Raw genomic sequence first — 17,865 nt, forward strand, 5'->3', positions numbered from 1 at the left:
CTGTGGTCTTGGATTGTTCCTTGCATAGAGTTGGTTGTAGTTCAGAGAGGATATTTCTAGCCCAATCAGAAATTGATTTTTTAGTAGGGACTGTGACATCAGTTTGAATGGAGACTGCTTGATATTTTTTTACAGCATTTGCATAGGTAACATTTTGGTTTATTGTCGGTGAAACTAGTTTTCTTGATTCTTGGTAAATGACTTTGTTCTCAACCTTGTATTTTACTATTTTTCTCGGTTTTCCATTTTTCACATGTCTTGGAATATGCAGGATGGTCACCTTTGCAATTTGGACATGTTATTTTTAAAGCTGTACAATTATTTTTATTATGGTCTGAGGACCCACAGTTGGGGCTGACAGGAATTCCACTACATACAGTTTGAGAATGCTTATACTTTTGGCATTTATGACATCTTAAAGGGTTGGGAATGTATGGACAAATGCGACAAAATAAATAACTTGCTTTTACAAGGAGGGTAAGTTTGTTGTATTGAAGGTAAGAATAATATTTCTGGTAGGTGCCCGTTGATTATTTTTTTTAATCATTATTCTTTTTGCTTCAATTAAGTTCTGTCCCTGCAGTTCTTGGGTTATTTCTTCCTTGGTAGACATTTAATTATTGTTATTGTTATTTGGTTTTAGGAGCATTAGCAACTAAGGCCATATTGCTCCGGGATATGCAGTGGTCATTCCCTGACCTTTCCGCATCCTCTGTATTTGGTGGTGACGGGCTCGAACCCTGGTCTAATCAAGAAGCGTGTGATACGCACTGCTGCTCCTTCCCACCTGGCTATGGTGGTGCCTCTTGTGACATTTAATGAATCCCAATTCGATATGACACCCTTAGATGAATTTAGGGTTGCATGAGGAGATATTTTTACAGGAATGCCAGCAAAGCTTGTTAGTTGTAATAGCTTTTCAGAATGTCTTTGGTGGTTCACAGTTTCTATTAAAAGGTCTCCTGTTTGCAGTCTCTTCGTTGTCTTGGGAGATCCTGCAATACCATCCAGATGTTTTTTTTTTTTTTTTTTTTTTGATTTGGTAGTTGTTGGCGCATCGGCTTCTGTGGCCATATTGCACCTCCCAAGGTTTTTGCAGTACTTTGATCCAAGCCCGAGGCGGGAATCGAACCCGCGACCTTTGGGTTGCCAGGCAGGTACTTTACCCACTTGGCTAGCCCGGTCGGCTCATCCAGATGTTTCTGTATGACAAAGGGAGACAATTTACTCAGGCTGACTGCTTAAAGAGTGGAAGATTAAGAAAGATGGGCAGGGGTGCTCCATCCGGTCAGTTTTCTGTCTCGGTATTTGCCACGTTTGCTCCTTTTAGACCTTGGCAAGAGGACTCATCTGGCAAGGTTCCGGCCCCGCCATGGGGAGGCAGAAGCAGTGCCGCTAGGAGGCCAAGCGGTTAAAATGTTAGTTGATTAGTGAATTAGAAATATATGGATAAATAAAGAAAGATAGGTTTCGTTTCTGTGTTCTAACTTGTGGCTTTTCAAGTATAGAACGGTTTGAAAAATAAGATTGCTAAGAGAAAAGTATGAACTTAGAAATAACTATAATTGCTTTAGAAGAGCACTTTATGGATTGCAGAAATATCGCTTGACCTCAAATTCGCTTGGCACCAATTTACAAGGATTGCTACGCCACCATAGGCGGCATTTGTTGTATTACGATCTCTTCAATAAAGCCAATAGTTCGTTATCGAAGGAGAAATTTGCAATGTTAAGTAAGTTTCCTGAAGACAAAGGGCAACTGGAGAAAATCGATTAATTACATCTTGGATATCGTCTGTATTGCAATGAAAGCCTCTGCAGTTCCTACATATTTGTTATTGCAGCTGAAAGTTCTATATGTTTTCGAAAACTTTTTTATTTTTGTTGCTCAGAGCAAAACTGTAAATACAACTAATGAGCTTTCGGCTGGGAGGCAGCCTTCTTCAGATTGAATACATGAATGGCAGTTGGAATAGAGATGTGCACTGCCAGGATGGTGCATGAGGCGCGTGGTTAATTGTTTGATGCTTGTGGCTGTGACATATCGTGGTGACGTGGCCAGCGTTTGTCTATGGATAGAATTACTGCCTCTGTGATGGACTTGCCATCTCTTGCGCAAAACAACTCTTGGACAACGATGATACCCTTAGCGACAGAACTAGGCTGACGCCTGATGACATTTCCGCTGCCCTCAGACTGTGCTTAACAGGGGGTGCAATCATGTTTAACGACTCCATCTACCAGCAGATACATGGCACAGCCATGGGTTCCCCTGTCAGCTCTGTCACAGCAAACATCGTGATGGAGGAGTTAGAGGGACGTGCGTTTACACACGCGCCAGATCACATTGCCTTTTGGTGTCGCTATGTAGACGATGTGTTCGTTGTCATCCCTAGAGACTCAGGTCAATGACTCCTAACCCACCTAAACTCACTATCGCCCTTCATAAAGTTTACGATTGAGCTGGAGTCGAACAACTCTATACCATACCTAGATACACTTGTCCGGCGCGAAGGCACATGCTTGAAGACGGCAGTTTATCGAAAACCTATGTGTGCTGGCCAATTTACCAACTTCCGGTCAGCACACATGCGGGGCCACCTCCTCTCCACTGCCCGAACCTTGCTAACTCGCGCCTGGACACACTCCAGCTCCGCAGATGAAAGACGCAAAGAGATCACCAGAGTCAAAGTAGACCTTACGAGGTGTGGCTATCCCATCGACGTCCTTGACAGGTGTGATCTACAGGCACGCGACAACGTGACGACCAACAACAACGCCAACAGGGACGAGTCATCCACGAGGGCATTTATCCCATACTACCCCAACCTGTCACAACAGATCGGTAGAATTCTAAAATCATATGGGATAAAGTGCATCCAACTCCCAGGCAAGAAACTGCGTTCTCTTATCTCCAACGTAAAAACACCCGTCCCCACTCTTCTACAGAGCGGTTTGGTCTACCGCATCTCTTGCCGTGACTGCACCAGCTGCTACTTTGGAGAGACTGGACGTCGACTCGAGAAACGTCTCTCAGAACATAAAAGGGCGATCCGCTTGGCAGATATAGAACACTCAGCTATCGCCGAGCATGTCTGGACAACCCGCCACGACATCGACCCACACCGCGATGTCGTGGTTGTGGACAGGTCCCACCATTACCTAAAGCGCACCTGGTTGGAATCGTTAAATATAAAATGCTCGGATGCCTCCTTAAACAGGAACAGTGGTTGCCAAGTTAACCCCATCACAGAGGCAGTAATTCTATCCATAGACAAACGCTGGCCACGTCACCACGATATGTCACAGCCACAAGCATCAAACAATTAACCACGCGCCTCACGCACCATCCTGGCAGTGCACATCTCTATTCCAACTGCCATTCATGTATTCAATCTGAAGAAGGCTGCCTCCCAGCCGAAAGCTCATTAGTTGTATTTACAGTTTTGCTCTGAGCAACAAAAATAAAAAAGTTTTCGTAATGAATCCAGAGCACGTAGGCCTTTTTTACTATGTTCTATATGTTTTGTTACCTATGAATAAAAATATGTAAGTACAACTTGTTTTTATTTCTAAACTTACGAAACCTTGTCTCCAGAACAGTATTTTTGATAAGTTTGAAAATTCAAACAAATTGGAAGTCCGAACTACCCCCTGTCCCAATTGGTTCGGATTACTGACGTTCTACCATATTTCTTTAATATTCTTTGAAAATCCTCCTCATGATTTAATCACCACACAACATAAACAGAGGTTTTTTTGTTTTAATATCCTTTAAGAGCCCTTATATTCTCTCTCTCTCTCTTTGTGACATACTAACATGTTAGCTTCAATTTAAAATTGCCTTCAGAATTTTCTCATAAAAGAACAATTATTTGCCACCTCAAACACAGGTGTGGTCTTTCCTCACAGTAAAATTAAAGTTCTTCTGGATATTCCTTTCCAAAAAAGGACTTTAAAGACTCAACAAGGTAAATATAAACTTTGTTCTACAGTAGCTTGCAAATTTCATGATATGCTTCTGCTACTTAATAATCAGTACTAGATCTCTCCCTAGTTAATTTCAAGTTGTACAGATTACTCTTTTTAAAACACTCAAACTGGATCTTGCTTTGAAACTTTCAGTGTATGTAGTTTATTTTATTTTAACTCTGCAAAGAGACTCTTGGCTTTCTCTTGAATTATCTTTGTGCTTACCAAGGGTTTATTGATTTTCATTCCAAATTATTACCATTTTTCTTTGTCATCATACTACACAGTTGATGATGATATTATATATTGACCACATTTGCACTCCTTTATTTTGTCTTTTTTTTATTTCCTTATATTATGCACAGTAGATACAGCCAACCCAATTGAATTAGTCGGGTTGGCTGTATCAATCAATCACACAACCAACCTTTCCAACATGATTAATCATTGCAAGTTTCAATCTAAATTAACATTTGCTTCTACCAGCAAGAGGTTGAAGAAGATGGCTTTTTGAAGACAATAAAGGATAAATGCCTTTATTGGCATTATTCCTTTATTAAAAGGATCATCTAGGGCGCTGAATCTCTTTAAAAGTTACAGCTGTCAGTTACAGGCTCCGCAAAAACGATAAGTGTTTGCCTTTTATTTACATGATTGTTATTTTATATTGTACTTAATACGTAGTCATATAGTTATAGTTACGCTGGTTATTTTTTATTTTTAATTTAGATAAAGAGTTTTTGTGGATTTTACTTACGATAGGTAAAACCGTTATTTCGTTCCATTTTTGTAGCCATTGTTTTTGGATATAGTGGTAGGGAATTCAAATTTTTTAATTGAGGTAGCTAGGTAGCTGTAACGCATAATTATATAGTAATACGCTTCAATGTTTCTATTTAATAGTTTCTATTCAAATACTATTGACATTTAATTTATTGATTTTATTAATTTAAACTACCATGCCCCAAACTAGAGCAGCAAAGCAACGGGCACAAAGTGGCAGGAGTGCTGTGACTCGGGGGAGAACTGAGGGGGGCAATTCTCCAACGCATCACAGCCTAAAAAAATGTGCAGCTTGTGAAATGTTTGCCGAACTCTCTGGAACGGAACATGATATTGCCATGGGGGATGTCTTTGTGTGTGCGCGATGTAAGGAGTGTAAGGAAATCAGGTGACAACTCAGCGTTGTTATGGGCCTATATGAGAGTTTGAAGGACAGGGTGGATGCCCTCGAAAGATCTAAATTGAGGGGCCCATCAGGCTCTCAGCTGCCCACATCAACGCCAGAGCTTGCACTTGGTCATCGCGCAACACAGCGGCAACCCCTAAGGCAGAATGCGCTGGTCCCACAGGAACTATTAGTTGTTGGTGACTCTATTGTCAGGGAAACGGGGAACGTATTGTGCAAAAAGGATAGGTGGAACAGGACCAGGGTATGTCTGCCAGGGGCAAAGGTTGATGACGTTGTAGAGCGGATATCATCTTTCAAGGGCACAAAAGGTGATATAGTTGTACACGTTGGCACTAATGATATTAAGAGTAGGAGACCGGCAGAATTACTCAACAAGTACAGGTCACTGTTGAAAAATAGCCATGAAATAGGGTTGAATTTGAAAGTGTCTGCAATTCTGCCCAGACACGATAGGAGGGAGTACATGATGAGAGCCTTGTCGATCAATTCGGCCCTGGAAAGATTGTGCAAGGCTCAAGGGGTAGAATTTTTTTCAGCCTGGACTGTACTTGTTAACAGGAGAGATTGCTTCTACAGGGATGGGATACACTTAAATAGAAAGGGTGCAAGAATATTTGCTGATGCTATCGAGGCAGTGTTAGGTGGGTCGGAAAACTGCTAGTTTGGGGGGGATACAAAGACTAATAGTTTAACAGTAACCGCAGGCAGAGGTGAAGGTGATTCTTGCACAACTTCTATTAGAATAAGAAGCGACCTGGAGCGAGGGGTGTTGGGGGTTTCAGGGATGGATGGCAGTCATCATGGAATAGCTGGGTATATGGGATGTGTTAGGGTAACAAGGAATAGGCATAGGAGCATGTATGCTTGCATGTATACCAATGCTAGAAGTATAGTAAATAAATTTGATGAATTTGAAGTGTTGGTCAAGACATCAAAGGCGGATATTGTTGGGATAGCAGAGACGTGGTGTCACAAAGATATAAGGAATGCAGAACTGGAATTTGGGGAGTACAATGTGTACAGAAAGGATAGACAGGACAGAAAGGGAGGGGGTGTTATGCTGTTAATTAAGAAAAACATAAAATCAAAGGAAGTGCACCCAGTTAATATAGATGAACAGTGCTCTGTTGAGTCAGTTTGGTGTGAGATAAGCACTGCGAAAGGAAAAATAAGGGTAGGAGTGTGTTATAGGCCTAGTGACTTGAATGAGTACAATGAACAATTGTACAGGGAAATAGAGTGGGCCAGTAAATCAGAATGTCTTATAATGGGGGATTTTAACTTCCCAGATATTGACTGGAACTTGTGGGTTGGTCACTCACACACTAGTCAGACTTTTGTGGATTTATTGGATGATTGTTTTCTGCAGCAGCATGTTCGTGAGGCAACCAGAGAAAGTAACACTCTTGATCTGGTTATCAGCAGTGATCATTCGTGTATTAAGAATTTGCAGATAAAGGAACCACTAGGTGGCAGTGATCACAGTGTGCTGAAGTGGGATTTACTCAAAGAGGTAACTACCGTCAGGGGTAAAGGAAAGGGTTTTTGCTTCCGTAAAGGGGAGTACAGTGGTCTCCGACAGTTTTTAAATTCTGTACAGTGGGATCAACTGATGATGTTACAAACAGTAAATTCTAAGTGGGAAGCATTCAAGGAATTAATCGTGGAAGCTACTAGACTTTATATACTGATTAAGAAATATCGTTCAAGGTTTAGGCCTAAATGGTTATCAAATGAACTAATGAGACTCGTGACAGAGAAGAAAAATGCATGGGATGCATATAAATTATCAGGTGACGCAGAAGCCTGTGAAAGATATAAGCTAGTCTGTAATCAGGTCACAAAGGAGGTTCGGCAGGCGAAGGCGGATTACGAGAAATCTTTGGCAAAAGATGCTAAGAAAAACAGCAAGGATTTCTTTACTTATATAAACTCTAAAAGGATGGGGCTGAATATGATTGGTCCACTTGACATCGATGGTTCGACTGTTGATGATCCTGCTCAGATAGCAAACAAACTGAATGAGTATTTTGCATCTACATTCACACGTGAGGAATTATTACAGTTTGAAAATGGAAGAAGGTTATCAAATTGTAGCAGTGTGCTTAATGATTTTGTAATAACTGAGAGCAAAGTGGAGGAGAAATTGTTGAAGTTAAACATAAGAAAGGCACCTGGGGTGGATGGGATCTATCCAGTTATTTTAAAGGAGGCGGCAAAGCAACTAAGCAAACCCTTAGCCATAATTATGAGAGCATCCTTGGACTCAGGGGAAGTTCCCACGGACTGGAGATGTGCAAATGTATCCCCAATTCACAAAGGTGGATCGAAGGGTGACATGAGTAATTACAGACCAGTTAGTTTAACTTCTGTTCTGGGTAAAATAATGGAGTCACTGGTTAAAGATGCATTGCAGGATCATCTAGACAAGACTGCAGCAATAATTCAAACACAGCATGGGTTTGTTAAGGGAAAGTCTTGTCTGACAAATTTGATTGGTTATTATGATGTGGTCACAAAGGAACTGGATGCAAAAAATAATTTTGATATCATATACTTGGATTTCAGGAAAGCTTTTGACACTGTTGCGCATGGAAGACTACTGTACAAATTGGAGCAGAATGGTATTAAGGGTAAGTTGCTACAATGGATAAAAGGATGGTTAAGTGGGAGAAGACAGAGGGTGGTAATCAATGGGTGCTGCCCTTCGTGGACTAATGTTATTAGTGGAGTCCCACAGGGTTCGGTGTTGGGTCCACTGTTGTTTTGTGTATTTATCAATGATATTGATGAAGGTATATCAGGCTTAATGTCGAAGTTTGCAGATGACACAAAGGTTGGCAGGGTTGTTAATGACAGTAATGGCAGTGTGCTACTGCAACAGGATCTTGATAATTTGGGCAGATGGGATAAGAAGTGGCAACTGAAGTTCAACCTTGACAAATGCAAAGTACTGCATATGGGTAGAAGTAACCCCAGAGAAACGTACCAACTGTGTGGTACTACACTTAAGGTGGTAGAAAATGAAAAAGACCTGGGAGTAATTGTGCAGGCAGATATGAAGTTTTCTGAGCAATGCAGACAGGCTGCTAGGGCAGGTCATGGGGTTTTGTCAATGATATATAGGAATTTTGCTAGCAGGGAAAAGGAGGTGATTGTCCCTCTGTATAAGGCAATGGTCAGGCCACGCCTTGAGTACTGCGTACAGGTTTGGAGGCCTCATTTTAGGAAGGATGTAGATTTGCTTGAGCGTGTACAGAGAAGAGCAACACGATTGGTGAGGGGAATGAAGGGATTCTCTTACCAAGAGAGGCTTAAGTTCTGCAAATTGCAGTGGCTGGAGACTAGGCACCTGCGCGGTGATCTGATTGAGGTCTATAAGGCCTTGAATGGGTTGAGCACGCTGAATTCTGATGGGATCCTTCCACTTGTTCAGATTACGAACCTACAGGGACATAAGTTCAAATTAAGAAAGGACAGATGTAGAATAGATGTGCGGAAATTTGCCTTTAGCCAGCGGGTGGTTAATTGCTGGAACAAACTTCCATCTGTCGTTGTGGAAGTTGATAGGTTAAATAAATTTAAGGAGGAACTGGACAGGCATTTGGAGGGAATGGTGTGATTTTTTTTTTTTTTTTTTTGGCTGATGCTGCATAAGCTCCTACACTTGCTTTCTTGCATCATGTGCCACTACTACTACTACTACTACAAGACTGCAGTAATGTTAAGACTCAGCATGGGTTTGTTAAAGGGGGATCTTGTCGGACCAATTTGATTGGATACTATGATGTGGTCACAAAGGAACTGAATGCCAAAAATAATTTTGATATCATATACTTGGATTTCAGGAAAGTTGCACATGGAAGACTGCTGTACAAATTGGAGAGGTATGGCATTAAGGGTAAGTTGCTACAATGGATAAAGGGATAGTTGAGTGGAAGATGACAGAGAGTGGTAATCAATGGACACTGCTCTTTATGGACAAATGTTATTAGTGGAGTTCTCTGGGGTTCGGTGTCGGGCCCATTGTTGTTTTGTATATTTATCAATGATATTGATGAAGGTATATCAGGTTTAATGTCCAAGTTTGCAGATGATACAAAGGTTGGCAGGGTTGTTAACGACAGTAAAGACAGTATGCTATTCCAACTGGATCTAGATATGTTGGGGAAATGGGCTGAGAATGTCAACTGAAGTTTAACATTGACAAATGCAAAGTACTGCATATGGGTAGCAATAACTGAAGGGAAGTGTACCAACTCTGTGGTACTACACTCAGGGAGGTGGAAAGTGAAAAAGACCTGGGGGTAATTGTGCAATCAAATATGACGTTCGCTGAGCAATGCAGACGAGCTGCCAGGGCAAGTAATGGAGTCTTGTCAATGATATATAGGAATTTTGCTAGCAGGAACAGGGAGGTGATTAATGCTTTATACAAGGCAATGGTCAGGTCACACCTAGAGAGTACTGTGTACAGGTCAGGAGGTCTCCTTTTAGGAAGGATGCACAGTTTCTGGAATGATATAAAGAAGGGCAACAAGATTGGTGAGGGGACAAAGGGGTACTCTTACCAAGAAAAGCTTCAGTTCTGCAAAAATGCAGGGCCTCGAGAGTAGGTGCCTGCGAAGTAATCTGATTGAGGTGTTAAGGCCTTGAATTGGTTGAGCAAGATGAATGCTGATGGAATTCTTTCTCTTGCTTGGATTAAGAACCTGAGGGGGCAGAGTTTGAAATTGAGGAAAGACAGTTGTAGAACAGATGTGCGGAAATTTGTCTTTAGCTAGTGGGTAGTTGATTGGTGGAACAGACTTCGATCTTTTGTTGTGGAAGTTGACAGCCTAAAGAAATTTAAGGCCGAGCTGGACAGGCATTTGGAATGAATGGACGGGTGAAATGGGAGGGTTTTCTTTTTTTTTTTTTTTTTTTTTGGCTGATGCTGCATAAGCTTGCTTTCTTGCATTGTATGCCTCTAGTAATGCTAATGCTTAAAGAGTGACAGGGAAGTAAAGTAAGGAAAAGTTATATTGTGGTTTTGCAAATTTTATCAATAGTTTTTTTCTACATTTTAATACACTTAGCTACTTGAAGCAAGACATGAACCATGAGGAGTTTATAAAACACCACTGACTAAAAAATACACAACATTTTATGTTGATGAGGCTTCTAAGGGTATCAAGGAGAGATAACACTTTGTGTAGAATACTGTTATTTTCGAAATATTTCTTTACAGGGGCAGAAGTAAGATGCAAGAATATATACAGGGTGTCTCAGTAGGAAAGGTCAATATTCTGGGAGGTGAAAGGATAGATCATTTTAAGCAAAAAGTTCATATAAACATGTGCCCTATCCCAAATGGTGTCCGAGATAGAGGCATTTGAATATTTATTTTTCAAGTGACAAATTTGGAACAGTTTATAATAAATTTTCAAAAATGCCACTATCAACTTCAATGCATGTTTCAACTTTCATGAGAACATGATGCGTTGCTTGTCTAAGTGTATCTTCACATTCCTTTATATGGGCAACAGCGTTGATTATGCGAGGCAACAGCCTCGATTATGCGAGCCAGCAGATCATCTCTTGTATCCACCTTTCTTCTGAACACTTCACTCTTCATCCAACCTCATAAACAAAAATCTAATGGGGGTTAGGTCTGGAGATCTTGGTGGCCAGTTAATGGCACCACCACAACCAATCCACCGATTAGGGAAAATTTGGTCCAGATGTTGCTTAACATGCCTGGTAGAATGGGAAGGGGCCCCATCATGCTGAAAGTACATAGCACACCATGTGGCCAAAGGAACGTCCTCTAGTTGTTCACCTAATGTATTTTGCAAAAATTGAAGGTAATTGTGTCCTGTCATTCGATATTTTATCGATATATTATATCGTTATTTTAGAACATCATTCGATGTTCTAAAATAACGGGACCTATCAACAGGTTATCGATCATACCGCAACACACATTGATTGAGAAACGAACTTAGAAATTTGTTTCCACTGTACCATGTGGATTCTCGTGCGACCATCGATGAGTGTTACGTGTGTTGCTGATTCCATTTCGGGTAAACGTGGCTTCATCAGTAAATAGTATTGATTTTACGATTGGCATTTAACCAATGACAAAATTCAAGATGCGTGGCACTGTCCCCTATGTGAAGATTTTGCACACACTGTGGGTGAAATGGGTACAAGCTCTCTTCTGTAGTGTTTGCCATACACGTGTTCGTGAAACACCTAGACGTGTAGAAAGTCTTCGCGTGCTAACTGTAGGACAACGCTGAACCATGTTCAGAATGTTTTTCTGTTCCTGCACATTTTCAGATGAAACATGAGCACTGGGAAGCATACCACTTTCACATAATGTGTTGAAAACACTCTATGATCCGGAATTCAATGTGTAGAAAAGTGCTGACGGTATTCTTCAACAGTAGCAGAGGCACTACCATCGCAGACGCAGTAAACATACAGCATATCTACATATTCAGCATTAGTAAAAATGTGCGGCATTTTTAGCAAACACTTCTACAATTAGAAGTGACAATTGACGCTACTCACTGATTCACTACTACAGTCACAACAATCAACTGATAACTGCCAACTGACAATCAAATGGCGCAGTCTGATGGGAGAGAAGGAAAATATTGCGCACCAATTTCAAAACAAATGTACATTAAAGTAGCTCTATCTCGGAAACCATTCGGGATAGGGCACATGTTTATATGAACTCTTTTGCTTAAAATGACCTATCCTTTTACCTCCTGGAATATTGACCTTTTCTCCTGGGACACCCTGTATATGTGTGATATATATATTGCATATATCCTGTTATTCTTTCTGTTACTCATCTTATATTAGTATGTAAACAGTGATTAAGCACAATCTAGAGTCTAGGATTAATTTTAATGTTGAGATTAGGTAACTACAACCTTAGAATGAACATGTTGTATTTGTGAAGAAAAATAGAAATGCATGAAACTGAGATTTTCCTAAGTCACTGCGCAAGAAACTGTGAAAGTAAAAAATTATATCCATGCTAAATGAACAAGTTCCTCAGTTTGAAAACCAACCAGAAATGAAATCATATTAAATTAAAGTACAAGAAACAAGAAATGCCTGTACTATGCTCTTAAATGTGTATATTAGAGAAGCTATTTCACATCTCAGAGCATACATAAGAAAAATATGTGTGTTGACATCCTGAAAACTCTCATAACTTTTAAAAAACTATTCAGGACAGTAAAAAAAAAAAAATATATATATATATATTTTTTTTTGTAGATACAAACATAAGATGCAATTATTTATTGGGAAATGGTTGAAACTGTCATTCCACAGCTTGAAAAATTGCAACTAAATGCTATCTTCCAGGAGAATTGATAAGCTGACTCCCCAGTGGAGGTGCTCTGTGTGGATACTATCTAAATGAAAGTTTTCCTTATCAATAAGATATTCAATGACAGACTAGTTTCATCCTTTCCTTATCTAATTGCCTATTACTCTCTAAAATTCAGCTCAGAAATGTAATATCAATTGCTTCACATAGAGAGAGACACTAAATATTATCTTGATGTCTTAAAGTGCCCAAAATAATTATTATAAAAAAATAATAATAATAAATAACAAATAAGCAGCCTTACCAATCAAAAATAGTTTACATGTGTTAAACATTTAATTAACATTCTTTGCTTCTTAAATACAATACACTGTATACAGGAACTCCCTGACTTACCTAATACTCAACTTATGCAAATTCGACTTTACGTAAGTTTTTGCTGGCCGGTGCAAACTGGAAAAAATATGGAAACGTATTTTGCATTTGTAGGGATAAATGGAGGTATTGTGAAAATATCATAATGTGAACCCAATAACATATTGCTTTTTTAGTTTTTTTGTAATTTGTTCCAAGTCCTTGGAAGTTGAAAATTTTCGCTATATTACTAAACTATTTATCTCTCTAAAAGGTCATATTTATAATGGAAATTTCATTACACTTTCATCGTTGTCATATGTTCCCAATATAAGAATCAATTTTGAATACCTTTGTGATATTTTTTTTAAAGCACGTTTCTGGAGGTCAGTACCAAAAAACAATAAAAATAATTGGGACTTTCTGGTTTATTGGGCTTTTCTGTTAATGAAAAGCCCAATAAACTGTATTTTGCAATACAGATTGCTCTGTATTGCAAAAATATGCCATACACTGCCAAAGAGGAAAAGACAATGCCAGGTTTCAAGGCTTCAAAAGATATGGTCACGCTCTTGCTTGGGGTTTATGCAGCGGGAGATTACAGATTAAAACCACTGCTTGTGTACCATTCTGGAAATCCTTGTGCATTTAAGGGCATCAATAAAGCCACCCTACAAGTGCATTTCTGATCAAACCAGAGAGCATGGATAACAATATCTCTCTTTGAGGATTGGTTTAAATACTGCTTCATTCCCAAGGTTCAAAAATATATCATCATTCTTCTCTTTCTTGGTGATTTCCTTCTACACTCTCTCTCTCTCTCTCTATCTCTCTCTCTCAGGATAACTCAGAAATTTTTTTTTTGGCTGGTGCAGCATAAGCCTCAAGCTTCCTTGCACCATATGGTGCAAAATCTTAAAGGAACGACGTTCCTTTCAAGATTTTGCTTCTATTAGATAATGCTCCTGGACATCCTACACAACTAGATGATTTCATTTCGAACATGAGAGTCATATTTCTACAACTAAACACGACTTCACTCATCCAACCTATGAATCAGGGTGTTATTTTGTATTTAAAAGCATGCTATTTACGCACAACATTTGATCAGGCATTGTGTACAGTAGACGGTGAGAAAAATTTTACTTTAAGAGTAAAATTTTAATAAATTTTTTAATAAATTTTAAATATAAATATAAATTTTTTAATAAAAAATTTTAATAAATATTGTAAGATTTTGGAAATCTTACAATATTTATTATGCCATCTTAAACATTAATAAGGCCTGGGCAGAAATTACTAAAAGTTGCTTAAATGGCGCATGGAAGAAAATATGCCCACGGCAAGTTAAAGGCTTCAAAGGGTTTGAAAAAGACGAATCACATGAAGAAGTTACATATAAAATTGTAAAGGTTGTGAAGCTACTTCAGTTGAAGGTTAATGCCAAAGACGTGGAGGTGTTAATAGAGGAAGAAGAGGAGGAACTATCTAACGAAGAACTTACTGACTTGCAAGCAGCAATAGTGAAAGAAGAAAATGCTGATGAAGTTCAAGTTGAACCAAATGAGGAGCCGAGATAGATGCTTCATCACCAGAGAGAGAGAGAGAGAGATGGCAATGGAATTTCGTGAAATTGCATTGGCAATGGCGAGGTTTGAGAAAATGGATCCTGACAGCGAACAATTCTTAAAAGTTAACAGGGGTGAATGATATGCTTGCTTGCTACAAAGAAATCTACAATGAAAAGAAAAAAAGCCACTGTCCAGTCATCCCTTAATATGTTCTTTCATAAGGTTGAGTGGCCGACCTTTTCTAAATCTCCACAGCCCTCAACCTCCGCTGCAGCGTACTTATCAGCTGAAGACATTGATTCTGGCAACGATGCTCGAGAGGTAAAACTTACTGATGTCATGCCTGTCTCCTCTTTTTTTTGTAAATTTATAATTTTGAAATTTTTTTAAACTGCATGCTTTTGTAATTTTTCCTGCACGAGATAAAAAATTTAATAAATACAATATATAATTCTATTTACATGTTCGTCAAACATTTCTTTGAACATTAAGTAAGTCGGATTTCTTATTTCATTCAAAATAAGAAATCTGACTTATGTAGAGTTCCACAGACCGCAACCCTTATGTTAATTGGGGAGTGGCTGTATATATAATCTTTTTTAAGTTTCTAGGTTAAAATGCTGCACCCTCTAAATGTAGTCAACTACAAGTTTTTCTATCAGCAAGAGAACTGTATTCTAGACCTTTTCCCAAAACAGCATTGCAAGTTCAATTTTTTGTTCACTGTATATTGTGACTGTCATTTGCACATATTCTTCTATGGTTGTATGCTTTGTGAGATGACAAATCCAAGTTGGTGGGAGTTAAAAAAAACAATTCTTTCTCTTCAGACCAAATAACTTGGCCACCCTTTGAAAAGTCTAAATATATTTTTCTGTTCTGGCATGACACAGGGATTGAAACTTAAACCTTTCTAAATATGAGGCAAGTGAATCCATGGAGCCATGTCTTTTAGGAATGTCTATAATTCCAATATCACTTGTCTGCTGTAGTGTGCTTTTTCTTCTAAGTTTTCTATATATAATAATAAGAAATCAAAAAATATCCTGGAAAGAAGAATGCTTCATAATACTGTTAAACTCAATTTTAAAAAATTCTCTTTTTTGGTATTTACTAATTTCTCAGTTATAAAAATCAGTTTTTCCCAAAATATTCCAAACACAGTCAAAAGTTTCTATATTAGTAATTGGTATTCAAAAATAATTTCAAATAAAACTACCTTAAGGATGGCCTCCTTGTCAGCTCTTGTTACTTCCAGTACATGCCACTGACCATCATTAAATGTCTCATTTGATTTCAGTGTAATCATCCCACTGCCCAGTTCATATTTAAAGAAGATCTGACCTCCCTGCAGTTCTATAGACAAGAAGTCTTCCTATGAAAATTAAGTATATATATATATATATACATATATAACATTAACATATTGGATTGCTTTTTCAGGCTTAATATAATAGCTGTAATTATATTATATTGTATATATTTATTTACTTATCCAAGTAATACTTACCTACTATGCAAAATAAATAAGCCAAAAATGGATTAACCAAATTTTATATATATATATATAAAAATAATTACCGTTTTTAAACATTCAATTTAATAAAGTTATAAAAATTTGTAAGGCATTTTTATAAACATTAGGGAGGGTGAATTTTGTGCTGTAATTTAGGATGTTGGTCCTATAATTATCTATAATGATACTCATTATAAGCTACTTTCTGAGCTTTCATTGTTAGGCCTATGTAATGCTGCTGTGAGGTTCACAGAAAGATACTGGTTCTACTAATCGCTTTTTATTTATGCATTGATAGGGATTGGTCCCCATTGAAGTACCTATGGTATTTATTAAAGATGGTCATTATTTTTATATGTATATGTTTAAGTGAATATGTATGTATATAAAATTGGAATAAATCCATTTTCTCTAATTTCATACACAGATTCATGTCATTACTTATCACGGTCCAACGTGGTAGCATCGATTATACCTTTGTTACTAGCTGGCAATATATACACATTTATGGGAATATCGAATTTAGGAATTAACATCTTAATACAAAGGTAATACTTCGATTATGCAATGTTCAGTTTCTGCAATGGCACCAGTGACTGTTACTAGAACTAGAATATTTGTAAAATAATAAGTTTACCTCAATATAATACGTAGAACACTTCTGTATGATACCCTCCAGAAATTCAAACGAAAAAATTTGAAAATCTTACATTACAATAACAAATAATTAAAAATCAATTGAACACAATTAAAAATCAATTTAACACAATTAAAAAAAAAAACAATTTAATGCAATTAAGAAAATATTAAAAGGATTTAACGAAAAAATTTGCAAAACAATTTTTCTTCCTAAAAGAATTGATTTTATTAATACTCAATTGCATTAAATTGTTTTTTAATTGCATTAAATTGATTTTAAATTGTAATCAATTGATTTTTAATTATTTGTTACTGTAATGTAAGATTTTCAATTTTTTCGTTTGAATTTCTGGAGAGTATCATATGGAAGTGTTCTATGTATTATATTGAGGTAAACTTCTCTTATTATTTTACAAATATTGATATCAACATAGAACGTATTGAGAATTACAGCTCTGGTTCATACTATCTAATTCATTTTTAATACTCTTATTGACTATTTCATTCACTTCCTTTCTCTCCAGGTATAATACACACGATTATGGAGAATTTTTTGAACAGCTTGGAAGGAAAATCGTTTTGCAATTTTTTCATTAAATTCTTTTATTGATTTTCTTAATTCTTAATTGCATTAAATTGTTTTTTTAATTGCATTAAATTGTTTTTTTAATTGCATTAAATTGATTTTTAATTGTGTTCAATTGATTTTTAATTATTTTTTACTGCAATGTAAGATTTTCGTTTGAATTTCTGGAGAGTATCATACAGAAGTGTTCTACGTATTATACTGAGGTAAACCTCTCTTATAATTTTACAAATATTGATAATGTAGAATGTATTGAGCATTACAGCACTGGTTCATACTATCTAGAACTAGAATAATATATGTAATTATGGTTAGTTGGTTGGTTGTGTTAGTGTTTAATGGCGCATGGACTACGTGGGTCATAACGCGCCAATTCATATGGTATAATGTGTTTCAGAGGTGTTTACTTTGAATTTGAGTTGTTCCTTTTAGCCTGATTCATACTTCATTGGGTTAGTCTGTTTCTTGTGCTTATGTCTTATAGGAGGTGGTATAAATTAATAGCTTTAAGGAAGATCAACCAGAAAATGACGGACTGTAAGTTGCGTCAGATGGGATGAACGCCGAGGTGGGTTTTCTCCCAATAGTAAGAAGAGATGTATATGATAAGTGTGTCCAATTCTAAGTCTTGCCAATATCACTTCTTCTTGTCTGTTTCATCGGAAGCCAGTGAGCCACAGCTTTGGTTCTTGCTTTATCT

The 17,865-nt window shown here is 37.7% G+C and overlaps 1 protein-coding gene across 1 annotated transcript in view; it reads right to left on the bottom strand.

The window, feature by feature from the left end:
* LanA (laminin subunit alpha) overlaps positions 1-17,865 on the bottom strand; it is a 1,178,005-nt gene that overhangs the window by 149,885 nt on the left and 1,010,255 nt on the right. The window contains exon 53 of the mRNA XM_090374120.1: positions 15,644-15,799. Coding sequence (XP_090230246.1) covers positions 15,644-15,799 — 156 coding nt within the window. The remainder of the gene's footprint in view (positions 1-15,643; positions 15,800-17,865) is intronic.

Source organism: Mastigoproctus giganteus, chromosome 5, assembly GCF_048544385.1.
Source record: "Mastigoproctus giganteus isolate SK-2022 chromosome 5, ASM4854438v1, whole genome shotgun sequence".
In the NCBI taxonomy this organism is placed as follows: domain Eukaryota; kingdom Metazoa; phylum Arthropoda; class Arachnida; order Uropygi; family Thelyphonidae; genus Mastigoproctus; species Mastigoproctus giganteus.